Below are 16,234 nucleotides of genomic sequence, written 5' to 3'. Positions count from 1 at the left end.
CTGAGGAACCTGAATGGACACAAGATGTGTTGTCCATACTCAAAATCACAATTTTCATACCTATGCCATCATTTCTATTGTCTAGAAAGAGTATTGGTATGAATAACTAGAAAATGAAAGCTACTTTTCTGTACTACTCATCTTCCCTTGATACTTAAATATATCCTGTTTTAACTCAAAAAAGCCAGTCAGCTCTTCAAGGGCAGGGAAAATAATTCTTATAATTTTGAGTTTCCCTTGGTGTTTGAGAACATATATATTGAATAATTTGCCTAGCTATGGGAGGCAGCATACAGATAACAAGGATAAAAGCATTTCCTTCCAAATGATTTAAACACAGATCTTACAATCCAAAAATATTTCTCATCATGTCAATGTAGTAATTGTACAATAAACTTTTTTTTCCAAGTCAGCAATAGAAAATGAGCTTCTTACGCTGTTGATTACAGTATACCAGTTGTCATGACAACAGAGTCCCCAAACATTCTTTCTAATTGAGACAATTTCTTCTAGCTTCAGTCCCCTAAGACTGACCCAATTACACAAGTCAAAACCCAAAACCCAGAGGGTGCCTCTCAATAAAGATACTCTGATTACACAACCTAAGGAAAAATCTAAACACCACTTTTCCAAGTTGCAAGGAAACTTTTCAGGCAGTGCACTTTTTTTTTTTTGCACTTTCTTTTTACAGCTAAGTCTTACAAGTTGAATGGTAATTGTCTGATATAACTTTAAAATTGTTTATGTTATAGTCCATGATCACATTATAGAGACCTAAACTTTTAATACAAACCATTCTGTTAATATACATCCAACGTATCTCATTTATGTTCTCTGGGCTGCATTTGCATCCCATTCCTTTTAAGGTACAATTAAAATCTTCTAGGAGCAAGCAAGACCATGCTAAACTCAGTAAAAGTATCACTGGACTAATACAGAACATTTGCACACTACCCATACTGACCTCATGAGAGGTAAGGAGCTAGAAAAAAATCTTTAAAATCACATAAAATTTAGCAGGCTATCATAAATTAGAGGTACCCTAGAGTGAATTCTTAGTAATTCCAGAAGAAAAAGAAAAAATTCCCAAAAGAAAAAGCAATGTTGGGAAATGTGGTATCTCCACTGTCTCAAAATGTAAGCTGGTAATTCTTTCTCTAATAGTCCAGAAGATTTTTTAAAGGGGTTGTTTTCAGACAGAAAATATAGTATTTTCCACTCTTACATTATAAAATGCTGCTATCAAGTATGGATAAAAGAGAATTAATAAACAGACCATGCAACCCTGTGAAACAGGGGCAGAAAGATGGGGCTGAGAAGTCTGTAAAAACCGTCCAATTTTTAAAATCTGACACTTGGAGAACCGAGTTTATGTGAATACATTCTGCTGGGGACTGGAAATCATGTGGGATGGTCTATGAAATCAAAACATTAGTAAGACATTTACTATAAAGTAGTCATGAATACAGGTATGTTTATTAAGCAAGGAGTTAACTGTTCATAACACTCATTTAAAAGTCTTTCTTTTCGTTTGGATGAGAAAAATAATTGATGGATCTATCAAAGTATTTTATTAAACACAAATGGAGAACTATGTAGAAAGAGGAAGCATTATGAAATTTATGACTAAGTGCGCTTTGTGTAAGACTAGTGGACGTGTTCAAAGCTTTTTCGTTTCTGGCTACATAGAAAAGCAAAAATAAGGGCATTTTCATTCATGAAAGCAACAGTAAAATATTGCCTGGTTTATGCTGGTTATTTTCACCTTACGGTCTTAACACACATTCCAAGGCTGATTCCATTTTCATTATTCCTTTCGGGTAAGTGGAAGAGGAGGTCACACAAAGCTGTATGTCAAACGGTCCACTTCGTCATTGAGAAAATTCAGCAGTGGAATATATCAGGAGGCACCAAAGAGATTTACTGGCTAGGGCAGACAAAAGAGAAAACAACCACAGAAAGAACACAAGCCGCGAAAGAGATGAGATCAGTCCCATGTGTAACTCGAGGACTGGACAAAACCCCGCTCGGCGCTGCGAGTGAAACGAGATGTGAGATTTGGGGCATTCCGGGTTCTCCTTCCTTCCCTGGAGTCCATCCTTGGACCGGAGGGCAGGATGCACAGAGGAGGGCAAGCCCGAAGGGTCCATCTGCCTGGACAATGAGCTCTAGGGCCCCTTCCAGCGCTGCACCGCCCTCCGTGGAGCCCTCTCTGACGCTGAATTTCACGGCTCCCCCAAAAGTCATTCACTCCGACTTCAACTACTCGCGGGAGAGAGCGAGCGCGCAAGAGCGGCAGCTGCTGGGTCCGCCCCCTCAGCGCTGCCCGGCCGCTGGGGACCCTTGCCGAGCGGCTCGGGAAGGCTGAGACCAGCCGCTACGGGATTTTGGTTACCTTCTCGCGCTGGTCCCAGCTGTACTGCTTCGGCTGCTCCTCCTCGCCCTCCGGCTGCGACTCCTTCTCAGCCTTCCGCCTCTTGGAGAAGAAGCAGCCCATGGTCCCGGCCCGCGGGGTCCCACTAGCCGCTACTCCTCGCCGGCGCGCTGGCTCAGACACCTTCTGGAGTTGTGGCGTGAACCCCTGGGGCCCGGGCCCCGCAGCTCTCCGGACACCGCCCCGCGGAACCGCCCCGCCGCCCTCAGCCTCGGTTCGCCGGCCAGGCCCCAAACCCCTTCTCTTTTTCCTCTCAATCGCCTTGACGACCCACCGCAGCCAATGACCGCTCAGCGCCCGGGGAGCCAATCCAAGTCCCGCGAGCAGCCCTGTGCGGCCTATGAAGAGAGGCCGACTTACGCACACAGCTATTCCGCGCCCGGCTCCTGCGCCAGCCCCCAGGGGCGGGCCCGGTCGGCCCATATGCACTCACAGCCGACCCCGCCCCCAACCCTGCCCCGCCCCTCCTAGGACTCAGAGAGGTTGTCCCGCTGCCGGGAGTGCAGCTTCGGCAGCCAGGTCTTTTGGCCTTAGGTTCTCAGTTTCTAAGTTCTAGACGCGGGAGGGCTCCGTAGTTGAACGTTAGACTTCAGTTTTGTGGTGCAATTGGTGAGGGAACAAGAATTCCTGCTGACGCAGGACGGGCCATGAAATTCGCATGCCTCACTCTTCGTCACCCATCCCCGACCCTCCTTGCCCGACGTCTGGCCAGTGTCACCTCCTCGGGAAATTTCCCCAAAGACCTTCCCGACCCTCCTTGCCCTCTCTTATGTGCTTTCTTAGAATTTCCACGAATGACTCTAAAATTGAAGAAGAACTTAGAAAAATAATTATTTTTGTATCGTCTCCTTATTGGAACTGTGAATTTCTTGAGACCAAAAGCCCTGTGTTTTTCTTTTATGTAATCCCCCAAGCCTTGCTCAACTCCACACTAGTTGCTCAGTAAAACGTTTGTCGAATGAATGCTTGCACACTAGTGAAGGAAACATTTACAACTTTTCCCTATTCTTTCCCAAAGAAAGTGACTAAAGTGGGGTGGAGGTGGTGGGGTGGGGGGAAGAGTAATGGTAAAGGGGTTCTCCTCAGGAGTTTATAGCCTGGTGGACGACACAAGCGTTGCCATATAAACTATCAGATCTGTTCTCAGCAAATGGTATAGGGTTTGTCTGAAGATATTTTTTAAAATATATACTAAATATTAGCATTTGCTATACTTGGGTTGAATGTTACTACAATACACATGTATTGCTTGTGTAATAGAAAAGGTAAGTTGTTGGTTTAATTCTCTGAGCACAGTATTTTGGCATTTGGTCGGACATCAAATGCAGATTAGTTTAGGCTCAAATTTGGTTATCTTTCTGCTTTCCCACACTTATTCACATCTAGTGTATGTCCTAAATGAGCCTCTGACTTAACTCGAGCATTAAGAGTGTTCCCTTTTTCACTTCCTGCCTTTTATTGCACAATCAGGAAGAAAAGTGCATGTGCTCAAGTATTAGAAATGACTGTAAATTGAAGTTCCAGATCTTAAGCAACAGAGTCTTCACCGGGTGCACACTTTTTCTTCCTCAGAGTGAGATGAAAAGTCTATGTGAGGATGTTTTGGATAAGACCCTTAGATGTTTTATATTCATAGAAGGTTAAAATTGTGATCCATTGCTGCGTAGTACAGTGGAGGAAACAGAGGTCCACAGCGGTGAAGGGACTAACTTGTGGTCACAATGAGAGTGGTTAGACAGGTTCTATAAAAAATCCAGAGCCTGGGGCTTCCCTGGTGGCGCAGTGGTTGAGAATCTGTCTGCCAATGCAGGGGACACGGGTTCGAGCCCTGGTCTGGGAAGATCCCACATGCCGCGGGGCAACTGGGCCCATGAGCCACAACTACTGAGCCTGCGCGACTGGAGCCTGTGCTCCGCAACAAGAGAGGCTGTGATGATGAGAGGCCCGCGCACCGCGATGAAGAGTGGCCCCCGCTTGCCGCAACTGGAGAAAGCCCTCGTACAGAAACGAAGACCCAACACAGTCATAAATAAATAAAATAAATAAATAAATAAAAACTAAAAAAAAAAATCCAGAGCCTGTTCTGTCCAGTGCTCCCTCTTCCTAAATTTGTTCCTTTCTGATTCATCTGAAAGAAAGAAGTAAAGAAGTACCTGCTTAGGCCTTCTGATGCCTATGGAGCTCTGTCCCACAGTGATGTTGTTCCTCTTAATGAACAAACAACAAAACTAATTTTAGAGAAACAATCCCTAAAACTCTCGTAGTTTTGAAGTATTCATTAATGAGAGACTTAAACCTAAAACAAAATCTATATCCAACAGTGATCTTTTCAGGGACCCTTAAACAAAAGTGACAATAAAATCCCCTTTCTGTTAAATCGCATCCCACCATCACCCATGACCAAAAGCATATACACATGGCTGAGACCGTCATCCCACCCTGATTCCTCATGGCCTTTCTGTCCAAGTGCATACTACAATTTCTTTATATCTTAGTTCAGATTCTCAAGGGAGAGAACCAGATAAACTGCTGGCCAATCAATAGAATGGTTACCCACCGGTCAACTGTGCACCCCTGGTCTAATTGCTGCAGCCACAAGGATGAGTTCTATATTGCAAACACAAGTGGGAAGCAGGTCCTGGAAAGGGCACATGTGCTGGCAGCCCTAACTCCGCAGAGTCCAGACAGAAATTGGTTGCTCCTTCTGTTTATATTCCTCCTCCTACTTATACTCTTGTGACTTCTTTTCTATAGAAAGCTGCCCTTCATGATCAGCCAAACAGATAGATGTTCATCTGTATTAAAAAGTTGGGTTGTGGGTTTGCACCTGGCCACAGGCTCCAGACATGGTCTGGGTCCCCTGTGTTTCTTGACCACAGAAGTGACATTGTTACCTCTCAGAAGACAGTCCTGACAACATATATCTTCACAGCATGAATAAGCCAAGTACCCCAGCAACAGCGGCTGGAAAAGTCCCTTTTCTTGAGTTGACCTGACACAGGCTTGTTCACTCTGCACTCACCTAAGGAAACACTTTGCAAGTGAAGGAGAAGAGAGGAGAGGAGTGTTTCCATGATCCGTTTCTGCGTAACAAACTTAATGGCTTAAAACAATGATTATTTATCTTCCTCATGAATCTGCAATTTAAGCAGGGCTCAGTGCGGACAGCTCAACTCTGGTTTCATGCGGCATCCAAAGCCTCAGCCAGGATGACTCAAATGGCTGAATCATTCTACATGAAATCTCAGAGCCTCTCCATGTGATCTCTCTAGCAAGGTAGCCTTAAGTTAGTCATATTTCATACACCATACTGAAGGCTCCAAGAATAAATGTTCCATGAGACCAAGGCAGAAGCTGCAAGGCCTCTTATGATGTAACTTCAGAAATCACACATCACTTCCTCCGGATTCTATTAATCACACAGGGCTGGCCCTGACTCCCTCAGGAAGGGAACTAAACAAATGCATGAATACTGGAAGGCATAGATCTTTGGGGTGTCATCTCAGAGGCTAGCTACCATAGCGGGAGTCGGTTCTGTCAATAGTATTACATATGTACTGAAGAAGAGAATTGGGAGGTTGAAAAAAATTGCACAAGCAGATAACTTTTTTCTTTTAATAGATTTTTGAACCAACATCTCTTCTCATACTTTAACTTTTAGGTAGTTCTTACCGATTTTCTTTCACCCTCTTATCAACCAGTTCTAATGATTTTTTAAAAGCATAAAAATTGTGTGTAATCAGGTTATAAAGACTGTATATTTTTCCGACTGCTCTTAGCATAGGGTATCTTGTTCACTGTTGTTGGTAAAATTCTTAATGTAAGCCAAGCAAAAAATATTTGGAAGTTAGTACAGAAAAGGAACAACAGAGGAAACAGACTTTTAACTCAAATGGGGATGGGGAGGGTGGAAAAGTCAAGAAAGGAGTCTCAGAAGTGAATGGTTTTAGCAGCATAAAATAAAAGTCATTCCAGTAACTTTTACAGCAAAGCAGTTCCAATGGAAACTACTTTAAAAAATAGTTTCCAGACTAAAAAAATCTTTTTCTAGTGGAATTTCCATTTTCCAAACACTCATTTCAATACTTTTCAGGAAAGGGACAAACTGTGATAAAACTAAAACCTCAGAGTTAATCGGAGTGTGCTAGTTCATAAAATTTGTTTTTACCTTTGGAATTTTATTAATAAAAGAGCTACTTCCCATTTCACCCAAGCTAGGTTAGAGACTTTATTTCCTAGTTTCCTCTATGCATGTAGATTAAAAAAAATAAGCTCTCAATCTGACATCGAGAAGATCCCAACTCACAAAATTGCTACTCATCAACAGTTGTATAGTATACAATTCCAAAATAGTAAGAAAGATTTGGGCAAGAAAACTGATGCCACAAGACAAAAGTTTTAGTAAAAGGATATTTAATAACATTTCCTACATCTTACATGAGGAAGTGGTTAATATCATATAGATGGCCAACACCTAAGCAGACCTGAAAGTCCCTGAGACCTTTATGAGTAGGATTTCTTTCCTACTCGCCCTTCCCCCTCTCCCCCGGTTCCTGACAAAAGTAAAAAAAGTCAGGGCTCATTCTAGATAAAATCTTCCCTGAGAGCTTCTTTGCTGGGTTTTGTACAATTCCCACCTCCTCACCTCCCCACCACAAACACCCAGCTGCACGAATTAGGGAGGAAAACATCTCTTTAGCACTTCTTTCATTCATTCACTAATTCTCGTGGTGCTAAGAATAGCATCTAATCAGCAACAGTTCACTCTAAGAGAGAAACCCAGGATTTGTAGGGTTTGCAGTTTATACAATTTAGGTTGGGCCCTTTCTAAGAAAAATAATACAAATTATGAATACAAAATTGCTAGGGCCCCTCTTGGGGTACATACAGGACCCATGCAAATGGAGGGCCCTAAAGTTTCCATTCCGTTTGCTGTACTATAAGCCATTTGTCCAAAAGTATTAGGGATATTACTTCTTGGGGAGTCAGGATCTAAATTTACACATACTACATATTTTTCATATACTAATTGGCTTCAGAATGTATACATGATGGCACATGTTACAGACAAAGGACTAGGAAGACCATATTTTCCTGGCAATGTTGCAGATCTGCCACAATTTATGAAAAACCTCAACGGGAACGGAGAAACCCATAGGTGCAGGCTGATGAAAACCAATAAAAAAATGAGCTACTGGAGTCAGATATGCAAAGAACAAAATTTCTAAAGCAAATTTACTGACCGGTTAACAATCCACAGAGACAACTAGGTAACCAGACATTCAGATGACCAGAAGTGCAAATTTGGTCAAACTCTTTTTTAAAACTTTCCTATTAGAAAGATAAGTTAGAACCTTGAAATTTATACGTTGGCCTGGTATTTTAATTTTAAATTAGTATGATTGCAAATTTTTCTTTTTCTCAAACTGTTTAGAAAACTGATGCTTACACTTCCTTTGAGACAGTGTAAGTTCTTATCAAGCCTGTCGTATCATGCTACCCTGCTGGCAGAAATAAACTCAGTTCCTACATCTCTTGTCCAACTTTTAATTTTAACAATGACAACATTCTATTTTGTAGTTACTTACCCTACTGCCTCCTAGTTGATAACCTTTGCTTGAAAAGGGTACTACCAAGGTATAATTTTCAAAATATTAAAAACATAATTCCTAGACAAATTGACAATGAGCCAGTATCAAATTATTGATTTAATTCATTAGTGAGGAAGCCAAAATGTCAACAAGTTGATTCAAAGAAGATATGAGAAGTGGGGCTTTATATAGTCAGTGAAGAAAAAGGAATGTTGAAATAAGATTGCTACCGTGGATACAAAACTGGTTAATGTCCTAAGGGGCAATAAAACCATAAGCTTTGAGATCTTTTCTAATGAGCAGAAAAGAAAATCATCACGCTGGACCAGTTTTCTATAAGTTAATCTCTAACTTCACAGACTTATAAAATATCTGAGTACTAACCAATAATAAATTGTATGTCAAGCAAGTAACATTCCCTTAGAGAGTCAGCTGAACCTTAGTCAGGCTTGTTGGACAGTGTTATAGAACAGCATTAAAAGGCCCTGGTGGTGCAGTGGTTAAGAATCCGCCTGCCAATGCAGGGGACACGGGTTCGAGCCCTGGTCTGGGAAGATCCCACATGCCGCGGAGCAACTGTGCGCCACAACTACTGAGCCTGCGCTCTAGCGCCAGCGTGCCACAACTACTGAGCCCACGTGCCACAACTACTGAAGTCCGCACACCTAGAGCCCGTGCTCCGCAACAACAGAAGCCACCACAGTGAGAAGCCTGCGTACCGCAACGAAGAGTAGCCCCTGCTCGCTGCAACTAGAGAAAGCAGAAAGCCCGCGCGCGGCAACGAAGACCCAATGCAGCCAAAAATAAAACAAATTTATATTTTAAAAAAAGGCCACGCAATTATCTTGCTTGTTTCCACATTCTGTTTAATTTTTCTACTCCTAGGCAATATGATTGCCACTATTTTCCAGTAATCTACAGCTAAATCATAAGATTTGCACTTTGGCATTAGCGTTCCCCTCAAGAATTTTGGTCTGGAGTTTGAAGGCTTGTTGGTTGCCTTCTTTGGGTTTCAGAGTTGTAAAAAAATGTTACTTCATGATTTGTTCTTCTAATCTCTTAGTCTAAGAGTGTACTGCCAAATTAGCCAAACTGAGCAATGGCTCTGAGCGTCAGAACAAGCAGGAAAATCTTAGGCTATGTTATGGGTTGAACTGTATTCCCTCAAAACTCGTATGTTGAAGTGCTAACCCGCAATACCTCAGAATGTGACCTTATTTGAAGATAGGGTCTTTATAGAGGTAATCCAGTTAAAGTGAGGTCATTAGGGTGGGCCCTAATCCAATATGACTTGTGTCCTAATAAGAAGGGGAAATTTGGACATAGACATGCACAGAGGGAAGACCACGTGAAGAAACACAGGGAGAAGACAGCCACCTACAAGCCAAGAAGAGAGGCCGGGAGAGATCCTTCCCTTACAAGGAACGAACCCTACAGACACCCTGATCTGAGACTTCCAGCCTCTAGAACTGTGAGACAATAAATTTCTGTTGTTTAAGCCCCCCGTCTGTGGTATTTTGTTACAGCAGCCCTAGCAAAGTAATACAGGCTGTATGTGTGGGTTTCCTTTCTGCAATCATGTGGAATGATGATTTGGTTTTGTTTAGGCTTGTGATCAGAATGCAATATCTTCCTGTGTGAGAAGTTTGGAACACAGTTATCAACAGAGGAGTCACGGAATCTTTTAGACAGGCCTGCTGGGTTTAAAGAGTGTCCCAAAGGACAAGAAACATATTTTAACACTGGCTTTTAGTTCAGAAGAAACAGGGCTGCAAACAAAACAAAACAGACAAACAAAAAAAAAACCTCAAAAAACAAAAACCAACCAACCAAACAAACAAAAACACCGAATAAGGATTTTATTTCAACTTCTGAAGTCCTGTTTCACTCCATTTGTAATGTAAATGTTTCAGTTAGCACATTAGCCATGCTACTTTATATGTGCCATCCCTCTTCTAGACAATGCACACTAAGACCCAGGAACGTTACTGAGAATATCAGAGGCCTTTGTGAGACCAACGAATATGATGCAGTAATCTTGGTGTGGCTCCATGCACCTGCTTTCTGGGCCAATTATGGCTCAAAGACACAGAAGCAGACATAGAAAACAATCTTATGGTTACCAAAGGAGATAGTGGGGGTGGGGGGAGAGATAAATTAGGAGTTTAGGAGTAACAGATACACACTACTATATATAAAACAGATAAACAACAAGGTCCTACTGTATAGCAGATGGAACTATATTCAATATCTTGTAATAACATATCAGGGAAAAGAATCTGAAATGGATATCACTCAGCCAGAAAAAAGAGTGAAATAATGCTATTTGCAGTAACACGTATGGACCTAGAGATTATCATACTAAGTGAAGTAAGCCAGGCAAAGACAAATATCATATATCGCTTATATGTTGAATCTAAAAAAATGATACAAAATGAACTTATTTACAAAACAGAAACAGACTCACAGATATAGAATACAAACTTATGGCTACCAAAGTGGAGGGAAGGATAAATTAGGAGTTTGGGATTAACATATCCACACTGCTATATATAAAATAGATAACCAACAAGGACCTACTGTATAGCACAGGAAACTCTACTCAATAATTTATAATAACCTATAATGGAAGAGAATGTAAAAAAAGATTATATATGTTTATATATACGTATAATGAATCACTTTGCTGTACACCTGAAACTAACACAACATTGTAAATCAACTATATTCCAATTAAAAAAATTTTTTAAAGACACAGAAGGATCTGAGGAGGGTATAGCGTTAACCAGTTTCAGCAGCTGCTGACCCACAACATTTAGGATCTCTCTGGCAATAAAATAATCGCTATAGTTGCAAGTTTTTCATTGATCTTCCTGTTGTAGTGAAGACAGTGGCCTGTTTGAAACTAATGAACTTTTCTCAAAACTGTTAAGTTGAAAAAAGGTCTAGACAGAATTCCAAGACTCCTTACCCGCACACTGTAAAGGAGTGGCTCCGCCATGGTGCCCTGGTAACTTGTGTGTATCCACATAGGCTAGGGAGTCAAGGCTTGTACCACAGCTGGATCTAAGTCTTGACAGAATGCCTCTGATCCTTCTGGAACATGGGAGAGCATGAGAGGCTTGTGAAGTGCTGCTTTGAAGCCATTTTCCCACTCACCTCCCTGTCTTCCCTGGGAGATATCAGCCTAGGAAGCTGTCATACAATAGTTTCTTTCTTTTTTTATGGAAATATATTCAACATATAATATTCTGTAAATTTATCAAATCAATACGCTAATTTGATACACTTATGCATTATAATATGCTTGCCATTGTAGTGATAATTAACATTTCTATCACATTACTTATTTCTTTTTAGTGGTTGGAATAATTAAGTTCTAGTCTCTTAGCAAGTTTGATGATTATGATACAATATTGTTGCGTATATTCACTATACTGTGCATTAGATCTCTAGGACTTAGTTACTACTCATTGCAAGTTTGTACCCTTAAACAACATCTCTCCTATCTCCCACCTTCGCCCCTTGGTAACTACCATTTTACTCTCTGTTTTTATGAGTTCAGCTTTTTTAGATTCCACATATAGGTGATACCATACAATATTTGTCTTCATGTCACTTAGCATCATGTTCTCAAGGTCCAACCAAGTTGTGGAAACAACCTAAGTGCCCATCAATGATTGAATGGATAAAGAAGATGTGGTGTATATATATAGACTATCACTCAGCCATGAGAAAGAAGGACATCCTTCCATTTGGGATAACATAGTTTCTTACCTTCTCCTGGGTTCTGATGGGTAAGAGGCTTTCTGCCTTGCTCCCTTAGGGCACAGCTGCAAGCGATGAAAACAATCGATGGCAGTCTAGAATGGGCTCCTCAGCAATAGGGTGTCCTATTATCTGTGTTGCAATTATTTGGCCCTTTTTGTTTTAGTGCTGCCCTGCTCAGGGCCATGGGAGCCCGTACCTTTGACTGCCCTTCCTCCTTTCGCTGTCTTTGTGATTAGTAAACTGTCTGAATCTAAAAAGGTTTGTTATTATATCTTTACCAATAGAATCTGTCAGGTCTGGCTTTGCCTCGTGCTTGACACAAATTTCACTTGCTATCCAGCCAGATACAAAGTCCAAGGTGTTGGGGGGAGAGAGAATGTGGAAAAAGTTTACCTGGGGCAAATCAGAGTGTGTCTTCCAACTCCCAGGATCACAGCACCCTCATTTTCTTTCCCAAATTCCCATTCTCATTTCTTAAATATTTTCATATAGGTGGCATTTGATTAACATGAGCAGAAATTACATGGGCACAATCCAGGAAATGCAATGAACTATTAAATATTGAAAACATTTTAATTTCACAAGTAATGAAAATATGAAGATTAAAACAATGTTAAATTAGCAAAGGCTTGTCAAGAGTATGGAGTGGGGCAAATAGGTATCACTTTTCTGGAAAGCAAATTGGCAATATATAAGAAGAGCTTTTAAAATGTCTGTTCCTTTGATCCAATAACTTCATTTCTAGGAATCTGAATTGAGGAAATGACCAGAAATGGGGATAAAAAACAATGAACAAATATTTTTATTGTGATATTTTTAATAATAATTGAAAATGGATGCACTAAATATTCATTAACTTGAGCTCATTGGGAATATGCACACAGCCATTTTATGGACTATTATGTAGGAATTTAAAATTTTGTTGACAAAATTTTTTAAATGTGTGTGAAAACACTTATATATGATATGGTGAAAAATTGAACACAAATTGCATATTGATATAAAAAAATCAATGTAAAATTTGTATGGGCGTTGAAAAATGTGCAAGGAACTATGTTAAAATATTAATTGGTTGTCTGTGGATGGTAGGAATGTAGTGATTACTATTTTATTATTTGTAGTTTCCAAATCAAAATGGGCACGTATTATAGGTATAACCTGCTTCACCAAATTAAGTTTAAAAAAATCACATCTTTTTTTATTTTGTTTTTTAATTAATTTTTATTGGAGTATAGTTGCTTTACAATGTTGTCTTAGTTTCTACTGTACAGCAAAATGAATCAGCTATACATATACATATATCTCCTCTTTTTTGGATTTCCTTTCCATTTAGGTCACCACAGTGCATTAAGTAGAGTTCCCTGTGCTCTACAGTATGTTCTCATTAGTTGTCTATTTTATACATAGCATCAATATGTGTCAATCCCAATCTCCCAGTTCCTCCCACCGCCCCCCCTTTCCCCCTTGGTATCCATACGTTTGTTCTCTACCTCTGTGTCTCTATTTCTGCTTTGCAAATAAGATCATCTATACCATTTTTCTAGATTCCACATATATGCATTAATGTACGATATTTGTCTTTCTGACTTATTCACTCTGTATGACACTCTCTAGGTCCATCCAAAAAAAAATCACATCTTTAAAAATTTTTCCAGTTGTTCTCTTGAACTTTCTTCTGTCCTTTTAAGCAGGCAATCCAATATCTTTCCCCATAAATCTCCCCACTCCACCTCCCAGACTTTCAAGAACCCTGAGGCTTACTCTGGTCAAAGGGCACACCAGTCCTGTGTGCAAAAACCTAGGTAAAATAATAATTTTGAAACTAGGTATAGAAATAATAAGAACTACTATTTATTGAACTCTTAATGTGCCAAACACAATTCCAAGTTATTAAATCATTTAACTCTCCTAAAGACTATGAGAAGAGACTTTTATTATCCCCATTTTGCAGATGAGGAAAATGAAACACAGGGAATAACTTGCCTAAGGTTACACAGTAAGTGGCTGAGGTGGGCTTTGAACCCTGGCAGGATGGCTCTGAGCTTGCTCTAAACCACTGCTTAGGATGTGTCCAGCAAGAACTGGAAAGTGGGGTCAGTTCCCTGATGCTCTTGTTTCCAAAGCCCCTCAGAGTAGCTTTTGAAGTCTGTTCCTGCCCAGTCCCACCTGGGACCTTGGTGGAGGCTTTCGGCTGCGTGCCTCAGTTCTCCTCCATATAGTTTCCAAAAGAGAAAAAATGGAGGCTGCAAGACCATTTAAGACCTAGGCCTTGAACTGGCACAGCATCATTTCCATCATGTTGCATTGCCAAAGCAAGTCTTGAAACCAGACAAGATTCAAGGGGAGAGAAATAGACTCCACCTCTTGATAGGAAGAGGTGAAAAAATCACATTGCAAAAGGCATTCAGGATGGACGGGATTGCTGTGGCAATCTTTGAAAGCAATCTACCACAGCACTGCAATGTTTTAAGAAGGGGTGTGGTATGCAGGAAGGAGGAAGTTAACCTGGGTGAGAAGTTGGGTTGGGCTGAATTAAAGCATTGTTCTAAACCTGGTTGATGACCAGAATTACCTGGGGGAGCATATTAAAAATACAGGTTCCCAGAACTGATCACAGACGTGCTGACTCAATCCCTAGGAGTAAAGCCTGAAAATATACATTTTTAATGCTCTTTCTTTCAACAGAGATTTTATTGAACACCTTCTCTGTGCTAGGCACCATTCTGTGCTCTGGGTATAAGATGGTGAATGAGACAAAGGTCCTGTTCTTTCCTGGGGGCAGGGAGTGAGCAGAGACAGACAGACAAGAAAAAACAAATGAACGACCAAATAAACAAATGAGTATCTTTTCTGGATTTTTTATCAAAAACATTCTTTTCAAAAGGAAACAAAATGAGATGCTGTGAAGTCATAATTAATAATTGAGAAAACAGGTGGAGATAGAGGGAATGGACACATATGTAAAAGTTATTTATTATAGCATTGCTTGTAATAGCAATAGATTCATTGAAAGCAAGTTTTCTTCTTTTTGAATTTTTTGTTCTTTTATTTTAAATTGAGTTTTTGATGGTTTTCTTTTTCTTTTTAATTTTTCTTGTTAAAAGCAATTTTAATGGGGTGTAATTTAAGTAAAATAAACTGCACCCATCTAAAGTGCACAGTTCAATGAATTTTGACAGATGTCACAACCCCCTACCTCCAATCCCCAGGCAACCACTGATCTGCTTGCTGTCACCACGGATTAGCTTGCAATAAATAGAATTTCATACAAATGGAATCACACAGTATATAATAACAATAGATCTTTAAACAACTTATATGAACAGCAATAGTGGTACTCTGTGGTACATTTATTCAACGAAATACTATGTGTCCATGGGAAAGGGGAGTAAGCTTTTTATGTACTAATTTGGAATGATTTCCTCAAAAATATTGTTACATGGAAAAGGCATGGTGCAGAACAGGGCATAAAGCATGCTACCATTTATATAAAAAGAGAATAAAGAAAAATCCATATATTTGCTTGTATAGGCCTAGACTATCTGAAAAAAGCTGGCAACACAGATTGTCTCAGGAGAGGAAAACTGGGTATCTTGGAGACAGCAGTGGGGAGGAGACTTTTCACCATAAACCATTTTGTTCCTTTTGAATTTTGTACCAACAGAGTTTTTTACCTATTCAAAGAACTAATAATTTTTTTAAAAATCTTAATAATTTTAAAATCATAATAGAGTGAGAAATTTCCCCCCAAATTGGCAGATGACCTTGTAATGTTCAATGAATGACTGTAAACTTCAAATATTCTACTTCAAACTTGATTAAAATATAGTTAAAACCAGAAGCCACAAGTCTCAATTATCAGCTAAAGAGAAACCCCCGAGAAAAGAAAAAACAAACTGTAAAGAAGTTGAGGATTGGAACTAAACAAGCTGATTCTGAAATTCACATGGAAAAAACAAATAGCCAGAAAAAAATCTGAAAAGAAAGGGAACAATGATGGGGGACCAGAATGATCAGATAATAAAACATTTTATAAAAACTTAAAAGTGGAACTAGCATATGAATAGATGGACAAATGGAATAGAAGAGAAATTTCAGAAATGGAAATTGACATATAATAAAAGTGCTATCTTGAAACAGTAGGAGAAAAAAGATCAGCTCTAGGGTAGCAAGCCGGGGAGGTGGGACAGTGGGAATGGCTCACCTCAGGTATAAACAATAAGGGGTTCGTTGCTATAGAGAACTTAAAACAATAACAAGACTGACTAAATCAACTTGATTTTTATCATCATCAGGCATCATTGATTGTAAACAATGTCAGGGATAAAATGATAAGATTCCCTCCTCACTCCAGCAACTGGGTGGACAGCTCCCACCTGCCCCTTCTCTGGAATACTGCTGAATGGAATCTTTAATACATTTTGTTGGGACAGCTGGA

General features: G+C 40.0%; 1 protein-coding gene across 1 annotated transcript in view; it reads right to left on the bottom strand.

Annotated features, from left to right (window-relative positions):
* The window catches only part of RP2 (RP2 activator of ARL3 GTPase), a 38,504-nt gene extending 35,656 nt beyond the window's left edge, over positions 1-2,848 (bottom strand). The window contains exon 1 of the mRNA XM_082446577.1: positions 2,396-2,848. Within this exon, the coding sequence (XP_082302703.1) occupies positions 2,396-2,497 (102 nt within the window). The 5' untranslated portion in view covers positions 2,498-2,848. The remainder of the gene's footprint in view (positions 1-2,395) is intronic.
* Between the last annotated feature and the right edge of the window lie 13,386 nt (positions 2,849-16,234).

Source organism: Balaenoptera physalus, assembly GCF_965194825.1.
Source record: "Balaenoptera physalus genome assembly, chromosome: X".
Taxonomy (NCBI): domain Eukaryota; kingdom Metazoa; phylum Chordata; class Mammalia; order Artiodactyla; family Balaenopteridae; genus Balaenoptera; species Balaenoptera physalus.
Note: the sequence above shows the minus strand (reverse complement) of the source record. Positions and strands in the feature narration are given on the sequence as shown.